Source organism: Branchiostoma belcheri, unplaced genomic scaffold (genome assembly GCF_001625305.1).
Source record: "Branchiostoma belcheri isolate BF01 breed outbred unplaced genomic scaffold, Haploidv18h27 scaffold126, whole genome shotgun sequence".
In the NCBI taxonomy this organism is placed as follows: Eukaryota; Metazoa; Chordata; class Leptocardii; order Amphioxiformes; family Branchiostomatidae; genus Branchiostoma; species Branchiostoma belcheri.
The window spans coordinates 613,086-636,598 of record NW_017802669.1 but is presented as its reverse complement, the minus strand read 5'-3'; the positions used below and the strand labels follow the sequence as shown (position 1 = coordinate 636,598).

The following is a 23,513-nucleotide window of genomic DNA, read 5'->3' as shown; positions in this document are numbered from 1 at the left end:
CGTAACTGCTAGGTGTCTCTCCTACCTGGTGGACAGATGCAGGTGAAGTTGCCTTCCCCCAGGTCGTCCCTGATGTCCAAACATGTGGCCCCGTTTTCACATGGGTTACTATGGCAACCGTCCATCTCCTCACAGTACTGCCCTGTGTACCCCTCACAGCACTCACAGGAGAAACTTCCCTAAAGGAGAAGAATTTTGTAGACAAGTGACTTTTTTTAATCAGATTTATCATAAAACTGGTGGGACCCTTATACATGACTATGTGAATGTTGAACCAGTGGTTTAAATGTATTACATAAAAGCTATAGGCAGGTAAGAGAAATGCCCAAATGCAAGGCACAAAAACTTTTGAGAATTAGCGCTTGCAAAATTCCAAAGAAAAAAAAATTTCTTAGCATTAGCTCAATGAGAAAACCCCAATGACCAAGCATTGTTTTCAATAACAAGCTTCATGGTTTTACACACATTGTATTTTGACTCAAAATTCATTGATTTCTCACTCCTATGTTCTGAAACAAAAATGTTTCCTACCTGTGCTTAAAATTAAAACTTTTGATTCAACACAAAGAAGCTCCCTAGATCTTTAAAGTGGCTTCACTAAACTGTGATAGTGGCCATCATCGTCTACCAGACACCTTTGACCCAGAGTGTTGACATCACACTTCAAAGAAGCCATGTGACAAGCTTCAATGGGTCAGTCTACTAAGGAAGACCAGAGTGACTGGTCGAAAGCTCTAGGTGAGAGAACTTCTTTGAGTTGGATCAAAAGTTTTAACTTAAAACTTGGAAAAACACAGATGAACTTTCATGCTAGTCTCCCACCTGAGTTCTCCAGGACAGACAGTGTCCCCGGTTGTTACACAGGTCCGTGCCTGGCTGCTCCGCTGGTCGGCACAGGTTCGGCTTCACAGTGATGTTAATCCTCAACCCAAAGTCACACCGGAACAGGGGACTGTCTGTGTTCACTGCAGAGGTATGAAAAACATTGCTCACTTTGAAGCATGCTGCAGAAGAACAACCACAGACTTAAGATATAAGGGGGTTTATAATAATCTTTTTTTACAATGTATAATACAAGACAAAAGACTGCTTGCCAATGCGTGGGTAAAGCCAAGTCAGCCCTTTATCTCTTGATACAGCACGAAGAGGAGGGAACAAGGGAACTGTACTCATTCGACCATAGTGATCTTATATTATTAGCTGAGACAAATTCGTAATTGAAAGAGGACCTATGAAGTAGTTGCTTCCGATGTTGAGAAACTCTGGGTCCAGTTCAAAGGGAACTGCTGTGGGTCTGTCCGTGGTCGCCCTGCCCTGTGTTATACTGCACTGCTCAAACCCCTCCCGGGAGACCTTGTATGGCTGGATGGCAAACTCTACCTCCTGACTGTCTGGCTGGAACCTGATAGCAGACAACAGGAACAACTTTAAATTAGAAGCTTGGAACTTTATTTATTAATCTTCCCAATACCACCTAACCATATAAACAATACAAATTTGAATGCAAACAGATACCTGAGGAGGTTAGAGATTAAAAATGATGATAACACAGACACTTTCTATCTATTTTGCTGTCTTTCTATCTAATTAGGTCTAAAGAGATGCTAAAATACCCTGGAAACATTGATGAATTTGATGAAAACAATATTTCCATACACTGTCAACATCATCATCATACATGTAGTTTAGCATTATCTAGACTTCAACACATACCTAAAATATGTAATCATACTATTTTCCAATGGTTTATAGTAGCGAGTTTTCCCCATCTGTTGCCATGGTAACTGCTCACCTGACCCTGACGCCCTCCTGAATCTCCAGTGGTTTCTGCTGCACCTGCAGGACCCCCTCACCTGCCGCGGCCGGCACGCCGAAACATGTCTGCCAGGTGTTACAGGTCTCCTGGGGAATAGACGGAGAATTCTGTCAGTCATTGACAGGTTTTTTCTCACATAGAGGGGATTTCTTTAATTTCAAACATCAATCAAATCATTTGAATCCGGAGGCTGTCACACTGAAAGATGTCTCATAGGTGTTACAGGTTTCCTGTGGAGCAAAGAGGATTCAGTCAGTCATTGATAGTTTTTTTCACATAGATGGGGTTTTCTTCAGTTTCAAACTTGGTTGATGGTTTGAGGTTTTTTGTTCATCAATCAAATCATTTGGAGGCTGTCACACTGAAACATGTCTCATAGATGTTACAGGTCTCCTGGGGAGCAAAGAGGATTCAGTAAGTCATTGATAGGTTTTCTCACAAAGAAGGCTATCTCTTTAGTTGCAGACTTACTAGCTGTATTTGTTTGAGGCTTTTCATGTTTACCGAAGGAAAACATGTTGTTTTTACTACGTTTCTTCTTCCTCTTCTGTTCCAAACATTAACCTCTGACATGACCAATGACAACTGATTTGTTGACATCTGTCACCATGGTGACTGGTATGTATTGTGAATCTGTTCAACTGTTAGGTGTTTGTCTGTGCTTTTGGCCAGGATTTCCTGAAAAACAGGCCAGAGTGGCCTGAGTGTGATACCTGGTTGAACAAATAAAGTTGAAGTTGAAGTTGGTGTTGGGTTACATAATGTTGCAATTTCATGGTCTGCTCTTCTCCTGTCACCATATACTCGTAGTACATGTATGTAAATTAACAGAGCAGACCATGTCCGAAGGTAAACATTATGCATTTGCTTTGCAAATGTTACTTCTCTAGTTTTATTTACCATTTTGATAAATGGTGAGCATCTCATGGCTCCATACTGACCACTTTTTATACTGACCACAGAGAAGAGGTCATGGTCAGACAAAAAAATATAATAAGATGCAGGTCACATGATTGAAGTCCTAATAAATCCATAAAGATAGAGGGTAGATTTAATTCACAAAATATAATTATATGTCCTTGTAACATCATATTATTAGATATCTTCGCTTACTTAACATTCTACTGGAGTCCATGATCAAATCAATGTGTGAAAGATTCAATGTTCCCCCGGGCTGCTTCAGATAATCATCAAATGCACAGTGTGGAACTTGTATCACCAGATAGTCTTAACTAACAGTTCTGAAGCTTTAGATTACATTGTATGAAAGGCTTACAGCTGTGACAGGTGTTCAAAGTGATATTGTTAGAAAATGTCACGTGCCTTCAATATGTTCCCTTAGTTGTGACTGGTTCATTTGTAGTTTGATGCAATATTGCCGGAATTTGTCACATGCCTGTGAAGCTGGTGTGTAACACCTAATCCCTAAAGGGTGGTTATATTGACTGATAACTACAGTTTCAGAGAAAGATTTGGGTACATGTGGTACACATTATTACAGTTTCAGAGAAAGATATTGGTGTGCCTGTTACACCAAGGGACATCTGCACTGGCTGATCAATATAGATACAGGACAGGGGTGTTACTCTGAAATGTTAGGGCTAAAATACTTTTTTGTGAGTTACATGCAATATTGCATACTTGTCAGGAATGTTACCTGCAATATGTCAATGGAACGAGGAGAGACAATACCTTTAATCTTTTATTACTTTAAAGTTTAAGGTTTTGTTTCTGGTGTGTTTGTGTGTTTCTTACATTTCTGTATTTGCACATAGTACTTAAAGGCACATTTATTAGTGATGCAGAATTTAGGTCAAAGGTCCCATAAAAGGTTATTTCCTTTCCTGTTATATTTCTTGCTATATGCATGTCTGTTGCCTTGTAGGAGCCAGTAAAATGCATTATTTAAAGACAAAATCAATGAAAAATTTACAATGATCATAAAATGGACAAAGCAAGAAATTATTGAATAACATCACAACTCTCACAAAGCTCGAGAAGTGGGAGTTGATTTATGTCTTCTGAAACTTGAAGGAGGTTATTTTCAGCTCTGAGTTGATCACACCGTATGATTACCACAGAATGAGATACAATCAGAGTCTCCCCAAGGCCAAACCAGAAACCAGAGACCCTGACCGCAGCTGATACCGGTATCTACCCTGTCAGGCTGGGTTTACATGATGTATGGTGGACTACAGACTTCAAACGGAAAATCAAAGCTCCTCGACCGGCTTTGTTTTCGATCTCTCGCTGGATGTATGGACCGATTCAAGTCACCCCTTGTTCAATTTTGTGCAGCACATTAGTCATTTCTTGATTCTATTGGACACAGATGTAGATGGAGTGTGTGGAGCACCATACAAGGTTACAGACAACAGATGATGATTCTGATATTCATGTTTTGTATGATTGTATACTTAATAATACCTGACAGTATAAAAGACTCTGCTTGATTCACTGGCTAAAACATGCTCAATGCCTTTGTGTACAAATATGGTCAGACATACCAATTATGGTCGTACCAATAATGATCAATAATTTCTCAGGAATTGATCTCTATGAGATGACCCAAACCTGTCTTGTCTTGTGAACCAGGGTATTCCGTCATACTAAGGAGGCTCTTAAAGATGCCACAAGAGGCCCATCAAGAAACCGTAAGCCACTTCTTGAATTCCATAAAGCTGGGACCATCATTACATTCATCAGAGGCATTTGTCTTACTGTTAGGAAACTCTGGAAGATGTTACAAGACTTCTAGTAAGAAAGCCATTTTTTCTAGTAAAGAAAAGCAAGAATACGTTGATGAAGGTTAGACATCCAGGTAATACGATACGCCAATAATTGTCTTCACTTTATTTGCATATCAATCAATAGTTTGTGCTTATAAACCTGCATTTCTCCTCTGGTCTCTCAGTCACCAACAAAAGGTAGTGTATGCTACCTGAAATGTCTGACCGTTTCCAAAATCATATCCAGTTGCTTGAGTAACTGCTTTTGGGCATAAAAGCAAGAAATTCAATATACTTGTCATGAGTTCTTGTTTTAGGAATGAAATGTCTTGAAATGAAATGTTGTGAGGATGCTTTTGAGATTTCTGTAAGAAAATTAATTTCTCCATCATTCCATAGGGAATGGCTTCATCTATGCCCCATGTTGCAAAGATGCTTTAACACATCTATAAGGAAACTTTAAATTAATTTCTTGAGTCTGCTATTTGTCACCTCCCCCATCTCCATTCTTTAGAAATGACTTAATCTATGTCTCTCATGTTGCAAAGATGCTTCAACACATTTATAACAAAACTTTCATTTCTTGAGTCTGCTATATGTCACCTTCCCCATCAAAGTTTTCTGTACCAGACACCATCTCCATTTCTTACAAATGACTTGATTTATGCCTTATGTTGCAAAGATGCTTCTATTATAAAGAGACTTTCCTTTCTTGAGTGTCCTATATGTCACCATCCCCAATCAAAGTTACAGACCCCATCTCCATTCCTTCTAACTGACCCAGATGTGCTGCTCCTGTGTACATTGTACCATCACACTCAGTCATACCAGGAACACTCCTGTACAGGTCCCATGGGTGTTGTTATAGTAATGATATACATGGTGCTTCCCAGCTTACATCAATTGTAGTCATTAGCTGTAATGGAGCAATACATCTTACTTCTTTGACAACTTCTGTTGCACAAACTTTCTGCTGGAAATAGTTCTATCACTTATTCTGGAGTCAAAAAGCTATTGAGAACCCTATGAATAAAAATTTTACAAGTTTTGCTGCAGTTACCAGTTGAAAGAAAGTTCCCAACATGGAATTTGATCTTCCTTTTGTAAAGAACTAAAACATAATTTATAAAATACTAAGTTCTTTAAAAAAGAAATCATGAGATTCTATAAAAAAAGACTGGACAAGTGATAAACATCATCATTGGTCCCTACACACCCCTCTATTAGGATACTTAATCAATATATTCTGTATTGATGAATTATCCATAAATATTGATGACAGGTAGATATCCTCTTGAGGTAGCAATTTACATCCAAAATGGAAGCAATAAAAAAAGGAATAAAACGGCATCGTCTTCCCAATAAGTCTGAGACATGATTCAGGTCTTAAGTCCCCAGAGCTGAGACCCAGTCACCTTCTGACCTTCAGTACTCATGTTAACTCAGAGGTCATCTGAAGGTCACGGCCTGGACCCAGAGGGGAGAATATGTAGTTACAGGGTCGATGTGAAATATGAGAAGGTTGATGGAGATTCTGATTCCAATCAGTTTCACATTCCAGCCATCGGTGATGTTGTAATTCGACACCACATGCAACAAGTAGATACAGAATTACTGCTGGCAGTTCTACCAACTGAAATACAAAATATAGGAAAGCCAGAAGATGGAAAATTATATTTTTTAAACTTTGCTGTGTCTCTCTGAATATGTTGAATCTTTATCATACCACTTATGGCTAAAGTATACACAAATTGTCATATATCTACTGGAGTGACCTTCCCTTCCCTTGACAGCATGAAATACAACTACTGAAATATTAGTAGTAGTGTCAGCTGCCAGATATTTTCCTGCATGAACTGTGGTCATCATTCATAACTTGTTAGGAGCCATGGTTACACAATTATAGTGCTTGTATCTACTGCTAAATTTGATCTATTGCTTCCTCAATCTTACTTTTTACTGCATTTCAAGTACAAATTTGATCAATTGTACAGTCAAATGTAATATTCTTACATAGTTTATACAATTTGTGTCCATGATTGATGTATACATGAAATCAAAAGAGTTACAAAGAATGATTATGACTATAGAATAATGAAGTCAAGAAATGATGAAAGTGTTCTGGTTCTGCCTACAATTTTGATCTCATACAGTCTTAACCATACATGTATGATGATGGGTTTGTCATGTTCTATTTAAATTATAGTTCCTCAAACTCCTACAAGACCACAGTGTTATTAACTGACTGTCTGTCTCTATCGTCCAGGCAATTTTTCAAACACAGAGGAAAAATTAACTCCTGGTAGTTTCCTATTGATTTCTGGTTAAGGGAGGGAAGATGTTTTATTATACCTGCCGCCCAATACCACAATCAGCTGAGACAACAATTTCAAATAATAGGGGGAAATTACCTTTTTATATATGTCATGATGATGGAGGTTTATGAACCCTTCTTTTATTCCCAGGGTGCCTTTTAGCAATAAAAAAACAATCAGTAAAATGTACACATAATTGCATCAATACATCTAAGCACCATTTTGAAACAACATATATCAACTTTTGGGGAGCCAGAGTAGACATGTGGGCTGTGGCTAACTCTTATTTTCCTTGCACCACTCCTGGATACATTCTAATAGTTTTTTGATGCAGTTGGACATATGGTACGTACAGAGGGGCCTAAGTGGCATATGCTCCCTGTTTTTCCTTGCTAACAGTAGATCGTTTCATCTAGTTATGTGTAGGTAAGATACGGAAAACAAGAACTTTCCTTGGTGCTGAAATCTGTGTTGCTGAGTAAAAGTGGTCCTGATTGGAAAACACTAATACATAAACCTCCACTGGCATTCATTAAAAGGCTGTTGCATATCTCATCCTCTGTTTTTTTTTATCTTGATCTTCTGGTCCAGCATTTTCTCTTAAGGAACCAAGAAATCAAGTTGGACGTTCTAAGAATACTTTGGCATCCTTTCAAAGCTCTACTTGGTATATCAAGTTTCCTTATGCAATTTCCCCACAATTTCTTTATTACTCTCCTGTGACCAATTCGCCTTTGTGTCATAGCAGATAATGCCCTGAACATCAGTAAATTATGTGGACTCTTGGGTTTTCGATTCTCCTGCATTCTAAGAGCTTCAGATATTCTGGGGTAATCTTGGCACTGCCTCCCCCCTACTCTGTATGCAAAGGTGTTTATCTTTTACCAGCATCTCTTTATTGTTCCCCTGGTTGTAATTTCCTGTTACAGACACCGCAGCGCTGCAGATTGGTGATGGGCTGAGGGTGATAAACTCTCACCGGATTTTCTCTCACCGAGCACAAGGCGAGACAAACGCGCTCCAAAATCGATGCCGCGCCTGGCCAAATTATTTAGCTGCAGCCTTAACAAAAGAAACGTCTGTCGAAACAAGGTGTTGGACATTAGATTAACCTTCTCCCTGCTGCCTAACTCCGTGTTCAGTAGATAATTGGTAGCTAGATGCTTCAGTGTGTGTAAGGTTCACTACACCACGGGTACCGGTTGTTTATACAGCTAAGTCTCTTAATAAGGTGCAAGACAGAGATAGGACAGACATTTCCAGTTGATGAGGAAAGTTCTGAACCTGAACTGGACAAGCTGACAAGTTAAGTGGTCAGGAAAAGGGCAGAAGAGAATAGTACTTTTTTCCAGTCTCTGTTAAGCATTCTTGAAGATTCTAGAAATATGCCAAAAAGCAGTTACTCAAGCAACTGGATATGATTTTGGAAAGTTGCTTGAGTAACTGCTTTTTGGCATATTTTATTACCTGGATGTCTGACCTTCACTGACGATTCTAGAAATAGTTTTACCTACAGTGATAAGTTAAGAGACTTGTGGAAAATGATTTCCGTATAGACAGATGGTTACTAGGTAGGATTTTTAATGCTTGTGTCAATCAGATAAAATGTGCACCAAAAAGTGGCTGAAATTACCAAGTGGTCCTTATGGGAAGGTGAATTTGTGTGCGCACATGTACACACAGTACAAACTGGCTTCTTCCCTGACAAATCTATTGGCTGTAAATTTGAGGAAAGTGGCTGGAGCTGGGAAAACGGCCGTTCAGGATTTATGCCTGCACGTTGAGTGGTCGTTTAACCAGATGGGTTTACGTTATAGCGAGCTGGAATGGAGAGAAAAGCTGTGAGGATTAGGAAGGAACCGGCCGTTCTTGTTACTCCCACCTCAGGTACATAACCGATAACCAGGAGGCTGGGGGGATGTGGAGGAGGATTATGGGCATCAGTGGGAAGGAAATTATCGGCGACAATTCGGGACATTTCGGTTGAAGTAATGGACGCAATTTTCCCTCCCAGGCATCTGTCTGTTTCTATGCGGATAAAATATCATTTCCACATATTTCTGTTTAGCATAAGACTGTCTGTTTTTATGTGGATAAAATACCATTTCCGCATCATTTTATTTATAATGGCAGTGCTAACATGCTTTTTATCTCTTTGTGGACATAAACTAGTCTACTTAACTCTATCTACTCGACCATCTCTGTTTTTAAACCCTTGGGCAAAATAGGGTCACAACAGTAAGGGGCTAGTGCACTGGTAATGGTGTGTGTTTAAATCACATACTCTGTGTCTAAAGTGCTGAGTGCTGTGATATGGTACTGTGGCTTAGTGATCACTCTAAAAAGTGCAGAAACCAAGGATATAAAATGTTATGGGCCTATTCTGCAATTTTTGAGTCCCAACCAACAGGTACTAAACCATACAAAATGCTTTTCCTCCCATATAGATTAACATTTACAAGTCCTCATGGGTAAAAGATATCTGCTATTTACATCCTCAGCCATTGCCTTATAGACATGTCAATAATTCAGTACCCATTATGCCAATAAACACTGCTGCCCCAGGTCACATGCATATAGACCTGTGCAGATGAACCTGTGATAATGGTCCATGGTCTTTTGGGATGAGTCCAACTTTCATGTAGGGCACTGGGTATGGCATTTCTAAGGGGCTGGGGTAGAAATGAAACTATCAATGCAATCTCAAGATATAACCTTATGAAGATGTCACTTACTTGCATATCCATCAAAGATGAGCAGTTGAAATGGTTTCTTAAGGGTAAGAAGATATGCTTTTAACCTGTACTAGAGCCAACCTCTTTGTGAAAACTTGGCCATTGTATCCACTTTCTAGTGGTCCTTCAGACTGTTTTCCCCATATACCTATGCAAGAAGAATCCTGTACATCGACCACTTGTCTAGAATGGGACTGTTTTCTTCAAGCCACTCCAGTAGCTTGTTCCATCTAGCTACTGTATATCAAGGCTAGGTACACCATTTCATTGGTGCTGAAACATGTGTTATTATGCAAACGTTGTCTGAGTAAAGTCTGTTGGAAGAAATGTCTGATTTAAAAGTTAGTGCATGTTATAAACTAACAAGACAGATGTCTTTTGATGCTTTAAAAGCCCCACCAATTCTTAAACTTTTTAATATGTTCTTGTGTCTTAACATGCCAAGACACAAGAACCTCTGAAGAGTGGGCTTCCAAATATGGTCATGTTAGAACTGGTCCCAGTGGGCCGTACTAATGGAGTAGTAGGCGGGGGTTGGGCAGGGTTAATGGACTGCGCCACGTGAAGCTTTTCCTGCTTCCGTTTCTGGTTACACGATTCATCTTGTCTTCCTCTGGAGGCTCATTCTAAGTGGTTTGAAAACTTAACCAAGACTGGAAGTTCAATGTTAGATGTTAAACTTTGTACATGCATCAGTCAGTGGATATAACTTTACCACACTCTGGAGAACACACAGAAACATCACAGGCAGGTGGCATCGTGCCAATAGTTGTCTTTACTACTAGCTCATAGCAAACAGAAGAAATTTTGCCCATATTTGGGCATCGTGCCCATATTTGTCTTTCCGCCTTTCTCAAGACATTTTAGCCATATTTGGGCATCACGCCCATATTTGTATTTCTTCCTGGCCAAAAGGGAACATATCTTTTACCCATATTTGGGCATCATGCCCACTATTTTTCTCTTCTCCTAACTCAAAGGAAACATAGCTTTATCCCATATTTGGGCATGATGCCCATATTTGTCTCACCTTGGCGTACCCCCACTCCACCGTCACGACAGATCCCGTCATGTTGCGTTGCCATGGTGATGACCCCTCGGGAAGTGGGCCGAGGCATGCTGGGACAGGCTGGTCACAGTTCCTTCCCATGTATCCCTGCAGACAGTCGCAGGTGTAGTCAGCGACCAGGTCCTGACAGGTTCCATGTACACAGGGGTTAGGGGTGCACTCATCGCTTTCAGTCTGGAACAACCAAGTACAGAAAAGGCATTATCATTAGATAGCTTTAAGCAAAGTCTAGAGTTAGATGTTCAAGGGTTAGGTGTAACAAGTCATTCGGTGTAATGTAGCTAGCTGCCGCCGCGCCACGTGCCTGCGAAGCTGGTGTGTTACACCCAAGGGCAGTTATACCAGCTATACAGATACAGATAGAATGTTCAAAACTTTTACAACAATGCTTATTGGTTAGAAAATTAGCCAGCAACCAGGTCCTGTGGGCAAAGGGTTGAGGAAACACTCATCAGTCTAAGTCTGGAAGGAGAAATTTTCAAAACTTTTACAATAACAATGATAGATAAGATTATGGCCAGGTAATGCTTAGTTTAAAAAAAAGCAGACTACATGTTCTGTGTTCTGATCTAGATGTAATGTTAATTGTGTTGTGTTAATTTATAATGTTGCACAATAATTTTTAAGGACAAATGTAATGAATGTATGGTACATGTACATAATTATATGTTATTGCATGTTATCATTTTTGCTGAGAATTTCAGAAAGATTAGTGGCATGCCATTGGGCCAACTGCTAATGGATATAATGAAAAAGGACCCTCAAAATTCATGACATGAGACTTGAAGAGAAGACTGGAAAATGACATGCATGAAGATTTATTGCTCCATGAAAATCTGTGTTGAAAAAACACAACACAAAACTCAAACAAACAGTCGACTGATTCCAGTGAACAGTCCGTAGCAGTGACATTTTGGATATGCCAGAGAAAATCTGCCTGAGTCTATAACAGATGAGCTGCACAACAGGAATCTGCTGATCCTATCCCCCTGGCTTTACTGTTCTCACAGGTTAACTCAACTGACCTTACAAACATGCAGAATCATCAGTCATGTGTGAAGGCATCTCAGGTCAGGCCATTTTTCATACATAATCATATGAGATCTTTATTAAATCTACGGTTGGTAGAATGCTGGGTTATGATGTTGATTTTACAAACAATTTGTAATATGTGTTAATGGTTGTTAGCATCCATAAGCTGGTGTGTTACAACAAAGGGTGGTTATACCGGCTATACAGATACAGAAGCTGGACAGGTGTGCTATGCCAAAGGGCGATTATACCTGCTATACAGATACATATACAGAATGGTGTTGGCATTCAAAAATTATTCTTTTGCCTAAGGTACAGCCACACAACTGTTTATCATTGTAACATCTTATACATAAAATTCAGAACATCATCTTAAAGTCAGAAAACCAGCGATAAAATTGTCCTGACGTCCAACTTGTGACATTTTTCAAAGCTTATCTGTAAGTCCCTGTAAGCACACATGTAAAACCCATGCCTGTATATCTCTGGTACAGTAATCCTCAGGTTCAGCAGGGCTGGAAATACTGGGTGCACATCACCTTAGTGCACCTAAAATTGGAGCTGTGCACACAATTTTTTTCTGTGTATACTTTTGTAGGTATTTTTGTACATATCAAATGTATAATAGTGTGCAGAATATTCTTGGCATCTAAGTGTCACAAAAATCATAAAATCTTTGTTACTGTACTTGTTTAAGATTTTGAAGTTAGCTCCCATTTCAGATTCAATTTAATATATAATAATGGTTTATTTGTTTGTATTAACATATTTACAACATATCTCACAGCCTTGACATACAGGGCTGAATTCTGATCAAGTTGTTTACAATATAAGTTATTAACAGTAGGGAAATACAAATTGCAATCATATCGGAATCTACATATTAATTTCAAGCATTCAAGCTCAGAAGAGGAGCAGTAAGATCTGTAATTAGGTTTTTTTTTATGTGGTGCACCCATAAAAAGAATTTGTGCAACTAATTTTTTAGGTTGGGTGCACCAGTGCACCTACATGTATTCCAAAAATGAATTTTGAGCCCTGTTTAGGACATGTGTGATATGTGGACGTACAATCCCGTCCAGCCACCCCGCGGCCATACGCAGTCCATCACGACAGACCCAATATCTCAGCGTTTATTGTGTGGAACAGAACAGGTTATTAAAAGGTATGGTTCAGTAAGGAGCTATCTGTCTTCTTATAGGAGAACCAGAGGGCAAACTGGGACTGACGCCTCACTAGTCCAGTTTCTCTGTTCCCAGACATTTCAAAGTTTAAACATAGCATGAATTATGATGTGATGACAACATTAGACAATCAGAGATGACAGTCTAGTTCAACCCTTTAGGCCTATATGGATGACATCCTCTGGCAACCCCAAAACTGATGCAAGCATGCGAATAAAAAAAAAGTTTGGCAAAGTACAGCATGATTGAAGACTGTTTTTTGGAAGTGGCCAAAAATTTGTGCGCATGCCGATGTCATCCATATAATCAAATCATAGCCTTACCCAGTTCCAGAAATGAAAATACTAGCACTAAGTATGTATAGCCATGTTACTTTGCTGGCAATATTTCAGAAACACAGCCATGCCAAATATGGTACTTCACTCCTGCAGAGGTTAAGCAAGAGCCAAGACAAAAACTTGGTTTAAATGTTCATCTTTATGTCAAATGTTGAAAATAATCTGTATGCTCAGGTATACAAACTTAAAGTACCTTCATGCAATGTGGCACCTCAACAAATTGAACTGAACTGAAAAATTTCTACCCCTCACAAATAGTGACACAGTCAAACATGTGCAAAGCTCCGACAATTCTAGTTGCACAAATTGCTGATGCACCCAGTATTTGAGGCCTGATGTAGTGTGTGTCTTGTGATAATAACTCCCCAAGGGTCAGCAAACACACTTTTTATATTTGCCACGGTTTATATAACCTGCTACAGATGACAACTTAAGCCAGTGAAGAAGTGTCGGATAGAAATAATGGCCCTCATTTGGGTAAATCAATAAGGAGTACGGAGTGGGTGGCAAATATAAATGAGAGGTTTGGATTCATTCCTCATTTCTCACCATTCCCCAGTTTACTGCACTGACAACTCAAATCCTCCCAAGTCTTGCAATTTTCACAATTCTGCACAAAATTTTGAAGCTTGGAGGAAGAGTAAGACAAGGATTCGGACGTTGCCAATACTACTGAAGCCTGCACTACATTCTTTAATCTTGCCAAATTGCAAATGCTTTTATTTATATTCTCTTCTACAATCTCAAAGGTATTGTCTTCTGTGTGTAATATATTATTGCAGTGTGATGCATTGTATTGTAATGTACTGTAGTGTATTGTAAAGAAAAGGAGCAGATAGCATGCTGATATTTCATTCCTTAGGCCACACCAATTTAATTTGTTGGTTCAATCTCTGATTTTTTCAGGAAAAAATATGAAGCAACAGGGGAAAAAATAAAAATAAAAAAAATCTAGGCATCCTATTATAGTCCCAAATGCTACGATAGGAGCCATGAAGTCAACACAAAAGGCTGAGCTAATATTTAAACAATGAATTTTGAACTTTTAATCAAACCACTGCATTGATAGATGGAAAACTGTTGGGGAAAATATGAGCATATTTGAGTTGGTTCAGAACCAGAATCTTTTTTTTGTGCAAATCAGAAAAGAAAGAAGAGGCAAATCCGAGAACCAACAAATTAAATTAGTGTGGCCTTAAACTGATATGTCTGGAGATGCTTCCTGAACTTACTGACATGATTCTGCCAAATTTGCCTGATTTAGCACAGTTATTAAGTCAGTCTGATTGATGCTCTACAGCTTCAGTGTTTGTATCCATAACATTAAGCCTGGAGAGCATCTGTAATGCCCCAAATCACCATCGATTTTCCTTTAATTAAACAATTAATCACTTAACGAGATTTGTCAGCCACAGGACATGAAGTAGAGCGGATCGTGTACCGCTATTATAATATTGCTGGTCGTAAATCAATGTGCATCATTCTGGGCTTGTTCTATCGGATTTTTTTATATTAAAACAGATGACTCTTTTTATTGGTATCTTTAAGTTAGTAGGAAGCAGATTTATTTTTCATTTTGTTCACATATTTGCTATTTTTTTATACCTTCTAACAGGTATATGGTAACTCCTATCATTTTACTACTCAACATTTTAACAAATTGCAAAGTAAAACAACCTAAATCATGAGAAAGTACTACCAGTATGCTCTAAATCTGAGGGGAAAGTCTGTACTTTCAAATTGGTACACCCAGTTCCAGGGAGTGAATGTAGACAGATTTCTTCCCCGGCCCACTCTTTTAATCTTGTTCTCTTACTTTACGTTCTTGCTTTAAAGTAAGATCTATTATTTTCTCGTCTTAAATAAGTCATCAGGACTCATGTTACTCCTATGTGGGTCAGGAGCTCACACTAATCTGACTGGAATCAATTTTGTAGGATTCGGTGAGCGTTTTTGTGGGAAGGTCTGTGTCAGGTGATTTGGTAGCGTGATGAAGGTTGATCCTGAGGATTGTAAAATCGATGCGGAGGAGACTCACACCAGCTGGTCCAGCGCAGGGCGTAAAGACGTGTTAAACTGTTCGCGGGATGTCGGAGGGGGGTGGAAATTAGGGGGAGATTGATTCATCACCTGGAGTCCATCTTCAGTTCTAGTCTGCTACTATCATATCCAGAATGCTACCACCTTGTTCTGTGGCTGGATTGGTTAGGGTCAGGATCAGGTACGGTTCTGGATAGTCTCCATATATCCAGGAATGTACATTTTCTGACGGCACAGTTCTAGATAGCCCCTATCATATCCAGAACTGTGCCAGTATCTTGTTCTATGCCTGAATGGATTAGAGTTAGGATCAGGCACAGTTCTGGATAGTCTCTATTGTATCCAGAACCGTGGCTATCTCTGAGTTCTTTGCATGGGTTAGGATCAGGCATGGCTCTGGATAATCTACAAAATGTATACGTATCCAAGAATGTGTATTTGCCCCAGGCACAGTTCTGGATATGTGTGGACAATCCAGAAGAGTCCTTGAACAGGTTGACATGTTGTAACACTGTAAAACTAACTGATAGATCTCACTGAGAAAGCAAGTTTGGATGTACAATTCCCAAGCTATGGAGCTCAAAGTCTATCCTCTTCTTCACTGCTTCTTCTAGTTACTTTGTACATGACTCTTTAAAATTGGTAGTTTAACAATGCCCTTTTAAACAAAGGCAATTCCTTTAAAGGTAGGATCATCAAAGACTGGATAATAACTGAAAACACAGAAGTAACCCTTTTACATTAGCAAGTTTGGGAGTACTTCTTCAGTTTTTAATACCCCTAATTTCAGGGCAAAACAAAAGCTTCTCCCAGGCGGGGAACAATTTCATCACAGTCAAGTCTAACACCAAACATACCTCTCCCCAGTCAAGTCTAACACCAAACATACCTCTCCCCAGTCAAGTGTAACACCAAACATAACTCTCCCCAGACCTCCCCAGCTAATAGGCCTAAAGGCCAGGAGATGCATTAGTGGAACTTCCAGGTCTTCTGGGTACAGAAAATCAATGTCAGGTCTGGTAGAGCCGAGAAAACTAAGCCAAACTGCATTATATAACATGAACACACAATCCTCGGCTAATTTGTCTTCTCCAAAAGCTCTTAGCTCGGTTTCTCTGAGGAGTGATGATTCGTGTAGTCTAAGTGGGGTCAAGTAGGAGGTTAAAAACTGCAGGAGTTTCCATCTGTGGTTAGTTATGTCTGGATTTACATGGTAGTAAAATTTCTTTCAGCACTGCAGTAATAAACACTAAGTTTTCAGCACCAAGGCTGGGATGCACCAGAAAATGTTTTCGGTCACAGCACAACATTTCTTTTCATCTTAAAGTAAACAAAATATTATAGATCTGAAATAATAGCCTCCACCAGGCCTTTCCTGGAGCACACAAAAAATGCCTGAGGTACAATTTACACGATGTTACCATCACTTCCAGAATCTATACGTTGGTGTAATTAAGTTAACGATTTTCAATTTCCACATGTAGGTGGAACTGAAATATTGTCAAATAATGCTGATCATTTGGACACTTTGTTTAGTCTGCTTGCCAACTGTGATAATTGTGGACTTATATAACCATTTGCAGGGTTTTAAGAATCATTGCATCATTGTTTTAAGATCAATAAATAAATAAATAAATTGCATAGAAACTGGGTTTAGATTTGCAGGGTCATTGGGTCTTCCATGGAATCCACAAAACAAGGAATAAGCAAGATTAATTAAAGCTTCAGTGACTGATTCTAAAATAAAACTGAACTAGAAAGGTAACATTTGCAAAGCAAATGCATAATGTTTACCTTCGCATATGGTTTGTATTTCTTACTCAAATACATGTATTGTTACATTAATATATATATGGTCAGACAGGAGTCTACCAAAATTGCAACATGATGTAACCCAACACCAGTTGCCATGGTGACAGACGTCAACAAATCAGGCCATTGGTCAGGTCAGAGGTTAGTGTTTGGAACAGAAGATGAAACGTAGTAAAAACAATAATATTGTTTAATAATTGCAAAGAAAGAAGTTGAAAGTCCCATATGTTCATAGCAAAACAATATGTATTCATGGCGCAAACACTAAACCTCAGAAATATGAACACAGTGGTCCTACAAATACAGAAATAGAAATATGTTAAACACAAATTGATTTCTCTAACTCTACCCGCACAAACCACTGCCCCAGCTTGTCATTCCAGCATCATGATGTGCTGCCATCGATTTCCTGACACCAGAATAACGATCCTCAAACACAATCAACACCAGTCTTCACACTGGGAGCTAAAACACAGTCCAATACACCTCACAGGGTCGATGTGGTTATTAAGACGTAAGACAGGGACCCTGTAGGCTGGCCGGGCTGATCAGACTGGGCTACACTCATGCTGTTATCTGGGTCAGATGCAACTTGGGTACCAAAATATCAGACAGTTTTCCTTACATGCTTTACCTATGTTAGAAATCTTATAATAATCAATGTTTTAGGACTGCTGTATAGATGTAAGGATAACATCAGAGTATGGACTGGGCTCAACATGAGATAGCAGAAGACAGCATGGCTTGGGGAAAGGTAGTTGAGAAAGGTATCAGATTCTGTAGTGCCCACAGTCAACAAAACTAAGGGCCAAGTTACATATAAGTATGTGATGCCTGATGGCATCATAATACATATGATTGTATATTGCAAACAGACATACTTGAGATATTTTTGCAAGTGATCTGCAAACTTCAGTTGCCTTGTTAATATAGGAAACGCTGTCTTAGATGCTTGTCTATGGTTGGTTCAGTGCTACAGCCTGCTAGAAAACACTCATTGCGCCATCAAAACCGTGCACCGATTTACTACATATGTGACCACACCACAAGGGACAAAGAGGAGAAGGAGACTTCCCACTGTGACTCAGACGGTGGTTTAAGACTTTAAGTGTGGAATGAATCCCATCATTACTCCATCCTCCACCTGCCAATACACCAGCATGGCTGCCATTACCCACAGCAGGAGTTAGTATTGACTATACAAGCTAAGGAGGCAGGCCTGTGTGTCAGGAACTGCCGGGCATCAGCGGTTTTATGTCAATATTTTCTATTAAAGACTATTACTGGCTAATAAATGCATTAGAAATAGAGATATTTGAAGTTAAGATGACTTCTTATATTTATAGCGAAGACATTGCTTCATCATGTACGTTACTGCTGGTCAGTTTAAACTGAACATCCAGCCATTTCAAAAGTACATGAGGTTAATACAAATGGGATATCATTTTAGAACAAAAAATTAAATAAGCTTTCCAATGATTCTTGTAGAATAGAATTCTAATGAGAAAAGAACATAAGTCTGATTTGATGAAGTGAAGTTTTTAGAGAATTTGAAAACAATGTCGGAACAAAACTTGTCCAGATTTAGCGGAAGTCCTTTCCACATACAGAAACACGATTGTAATGCAATAATGCAGACATTGATCTAATGCCCTTCTAAAGTCTTGAGGTCAGAATTACAGAGAATGGATTTTAAGTGAATAATGAGGAGACATGATGTTCCACCTAACTGCAGTCATCAGTTCTACATGTCCTTTATTCCCCCTCAGGGACACACTACAGCAGAACATTACCATTAAAGACAGAATCATGCCATAAACTAGATTGGAACATGCCTTATTGGGTAACGTATGAACTGATTCCGAGTTAAGTGGAGGTAAAGCTGTAACAGATGAGAAGTTAGGACCAGACTGGCAGGCTGATCATCAGGAAATCAGGCAGAAATCGCATTCCAAGCTGTTCTGGGGAATATTGTGCATTACGTGGAAGGAATGATATTAACTCTAAAGGTAATGCTAACGTCTTGGGATTACTTTTTCAATTTCTTCTGAAAAGGAAAAATAGCTTCACTGTTTCTCCATTTATCGCAATACTGCAAGTTAATAGAAATGTTCCCTGCAATTTAGAAAAGGTTTTATAAATGACTTAGTCACTAGTACAATTCCTGTGCTGCTCTGCTAAGTAGGTTTTAGTACACTGTGGATTAGCTAAATGTGGTTCAGATCATGAGGCTCAAAATTTGTCATCCTACAAAACTGCACTGCAGTACTATTATACTGCTGGTGAAATAGATGAACTGAATCCTGTTTTCTACATTTTTATCTCCGATCTAACTACTTTTCCTGCAAATGGAAAGTTGCAGGTGCATATTTCAGGATTTCTCTGTGAAACACGTAAAGCATTGAGTTGGCTTTTGGGCACGGAAAGTTTTCAGTGTGAAGAATCCTTCTGACAGGTTCTGGATTTGGGATGGATTTGGGGACCTCAGTATGTCAGGCATACTGGGAGATAAACATGTAGGGGATATCTGACATTTATGGTGGGGACATTGTGATGTAGGAATGAGTTATGGATAGGCTGTGTGTGAAAATTCTGCCCATATTAATAATATGATGTTGGTTTTAAATATGCTAGGGGATAAAGGATACTATACTCATAACTTGGCAGAAATTCTAGCAAAACTGGACAATTTAGAGTGACTATTCCACTTCACTGGGCAATGACTTGTTCAAAATTGTTTTTAAAAGGGTTTTATAGAATCATTACCAGTGATTTTACTCTGTCTATATATAAATGGCCTTAAAATACTGAATGTTTTGCAAACAGCTCTACACTACCAAAAAGGCAACTTCCCATATTTCCAAATCAGTTACCAGATCCTAGTTACCCTCCGGTCTCTTACTTTCCTGTATGTTCCAAATAAAATCCCCAAACAGAAAACGACATAAAATTTAAGTGGCTCATGCAAACAAAAGTTTTCCCCAGAGGGAATGAAATTTACCATGTGAGTAACTCTGCAGACATCAGCAGGGATACAGCAGGGATCTGTACAGAAGCTGTACACATAACTTCTTAGCCTGTGTACTGACAGGTTTGGTACCTCTCTGCCTGAAGCTATATCATCTATGCTAAGGCCACACCAACTCAATTTGCTGTTTCTCGGATTTTTTCAGAAAAAATATGAAGCGACAGGGCAAAAAAATAAAAATAAAAACAGGTCTATAGTCATCCTATTATAGCCCCAAATGCTACAATAAGAGCCGTGAAGTCAACACAAAAGGATGGGTTAATATTTAAACAATATATTTAGAACTTTTAATGAAACCACTGCATTGATAGATGAAAAAAGTACATAACAACTAGGAAGAAAAGGACTTTCCTCAACTGTTGGGGGGAAAATATGAGCATTTTTTAGTTGATTCAGAACCAGAATCTTTTTTTTTTTCAAATCAGAAAAAAAATGAAGAGGCGAATCCGAGAAACAACAAATTAACTTGGTGTGGCCTTATCTGTGCTGCACAAACTATGGCTGAGACTAGGCACTAGATCCTGCCCAGAGGCCATGCTGAGTCGGGGATGTATTTTTGTCCTGATTTATCTTCTGTTCTGCCTCTGCTTGTGAGAAGAGAAATAGCCGCTATGTGTAGAATACAAAGAACCGATGTATTGTGATCTGATTAGTTTTAGAGACTGTGCACAGAATATAAAGTGCCAAATATATTGTGTGGACCAGTTTTCAAGCAAGCGTAAAGGTCAGAAATTATAACACACTAAAACAGAACAAGAATCAGTCATGACTCCCAGTACCAGAGTTACCAACTTAGGAAATTCTTATTGAAGATTGGAACTCTAAGTATAGTAGGAGTATTATCACTAGATAGCTTTAAATAACATCCAATGATCATATACTCTACAATATGAACAGCCTACAGAACATTGTCCTGAAAAAAGATAAACAAGAAACTGTGTGAAATGTAGCAGTGGATGGTACAAACAAGAATAACCAGTGTTCAGCACCAAGGACAGGGCCAGCTACAACAACACTTACACAAGTATGTCTCACTATCCAGTTTACCGTCTGTTGTTCCCTGTCTCCTGAGAGTTAGACATGCTTGCAAATAGATGTTATAGATATTCTAATTGTAAATTCAATGCTAAGCTAGAACAGCAACTTAAAATGAAGTCTGATGGCCAGGTTTCGCCTTGTTGGGCACAGTATCAGAGAGTATTTCCTTTTTTCCTCTCTGTACCATTTCATCTTGACTGCTTGCTTAATATCTACCTTCAAAAATGTCCCTGGACCTTAAAAATCAATTGGCATGGCTTGAGACATATGTATATTTATGGTGTGTCCTGATATGTATGTGTGACATCAAAGTGAGAGGAACATTTGCACATCTAAAGCCCAGGTAGAATGACTTCCTCCCTGTCTGCTATCTGATAAGGCTAAAGGGGACGTGGAGAAACGCACGTCTTTGAAAACTGCATCTGGAGTTTGAAAGAGCAGCCAAGACTGATCACCCATCTAACTCCCTACAGACACATATTGTATATACACACTCAATAGAGCCTCCATTTTCTCATTAACATCAAAGTACAGAGCTGGGACTTATCTTCTTGCGTTCGCGTAACTTAAAGGAACTTTATTCAAGGTCTGCATCAGAGGGCAGGGTTCTGCTGAAAAGTCTTAATAAGAAAGCTTTTATGGGGGAGAAAGAAGAGAACATCCCATTCTGGTTGATTTACTGTGTTCATCTTGTCTTCAGCATTCGTGGCATGGCAGACACAAAGGGATATCTGAGCCATGATGACGGTAATGAATTAACTCCATCGGTTCAGGCCAACATCACATGGTAGGGAATAAACTCGCCCGACAAGACTGTGAGATCTAAAATAAATTTTCAGCAGCAATATGGCTGCTGCCCTCTCAATCACTAGATGACTGTTAATGGATATTATGCCTATATTTGCAGGTTACTAAGCCCTACCATCCAAAGTTGTCCTGGGTAGATTTTCAGGTAAAAAATCATGTTCGAATTTCTGGCAATTTAGAAGTTAGGCAACCTTCTAGGGATCAACTACCTGGGTAATACAGCCACAGGTCAAGGACTGTTTAACGCTGGGTCCACTTGATGTCTTTAGCACCTAAGATTTACTCCAGTTTATGTTGCAGGCAGTACAACTGAAAACTTTTAGTTTTCCTGTAGGATTTTCCAAAACATCTGTCAAAAGAAGGACTGTCTGAATACTCAGACTATCTCACGCATTCCTGCAGCAGACTGTGCAAAATGGCACAAAATGGCCCAATCCAATCTCCACGGTTATGACATGTTTCCTCCAAATGGGGCCCATAGGCCTAGGGAAAAAGATGTTGTGTTTCCTGTTTCCCTCACCGACCCTAGAAAAACCTGCCGACCCTAGCCTTTCTTTCTGTGGATCCCTGCAAGCGACATAAATTTTTCAAGCTGATTATCCTTTTCTAGCTCCATGACCTGACATGTGAGTGATGAAACGTTGAGCAATCAGTTTTCAAACAGTAACATTGAAAATGGAAGTGTGCTCATGCAAGTTTTACTTTGTTGAACTGTATTATATTAGTTGGATCACTAGAGATTGCCAAAGTCTAAAGAAAAAGAAGATAAAGAAGAAAGAAACAATGTAATTTCTACCAACGCTAATTTTTTCAGGACTGAAACAGGAAACACAACATTTTTTTCCTAGGCCATACAGCACAGCTGGCCTGTACAGTCTGTTTCGTTACTCCGCCTCATTTCTTTACTGCAGTTCCAGAATCATCGTCCGATTTTTCTTTGACATTTCACTTAGAATGAAGACCATAGAGTTCTTCAGCTCATATCCATAACATTACCGGTGTGTCAGATTCATACTGACTCTGTCTGAATTCAATACTGCTTTGCCAGACTGTTTCTTTCACGGAAGGAGTCTCTCTGATGTGAGATAGTTTTAAACATAAAGGCTTGTCTGAGCTATGTTATAATAGGCCCACATCACTATACATTGTATAAGTGACGTGTACAAAGATAGTTGTGTTATGCCAAAGCAGAGCTATGTATAATATTATTGGATACAAAGATAAAAACACAAATTAAGGTGGCAGCCTTTTTTGCTTGCTAAATCTAAGGCCAAAAGACCACTTCTAGGCATTGAACTACTTACTAGAAAGTCTGTATGAAGTTAATAATACATGATGTGCTAATGGAGATGACTCTGACTGTTGATTTTGAAGGCTAATAAGTTGGGAGTATTTGGGAGGGAAATACTTGTCAGGGAGTTCCATAGTGTTACAGTCTGTGCAGCTGTTCTTGTAGGACTTAAAAATTTGTATTGTATATGGACTGTGCAATGTTTTAGGCCAAAACAGAACCTACATGTAGTGGTACACTGAAAAGCTCTCAGCCAGGTGGAACAAGAACATTTATCTA

The 23,513-nt window shown here is 39.1% G+C and overlaps 1 protein-coding gene across 1 annotated transcript in view; it reads right to left on the bottom strand.

The window, feature by feature from the left end:
* LOC109463437 (delta and Notch-like epidermal growth factor-related receptor) overlaps positions 1–23,513 on the bottom strand; it is a 34,913-nt gene that overhangs the window by 4,204 nt on the left and 7,196 nt on the right. The window contains exons 2-6 of the mRNA XM_019760252.1: positions 10,626–10,838; positions 1,793–1,902; positions 1,230–1,402; positions 823–965; positions 26–179 (exon numbers count right to left, since the gene is read on the bottom strand). Coding sequence (XP_019615811.1) covers positions 26–179; positions 823–965; positions 1,230–1,402; positions 1,793–1,902; positions 10,626–10,838 — 793 coding nt within the window. The remainder of the gene's footprint in view (positions 1–25; positions 180–822; positions 966–1,229; positions 1,403–1,792; positions 1,903–10,625; positions 10,839–23,513) is intronic.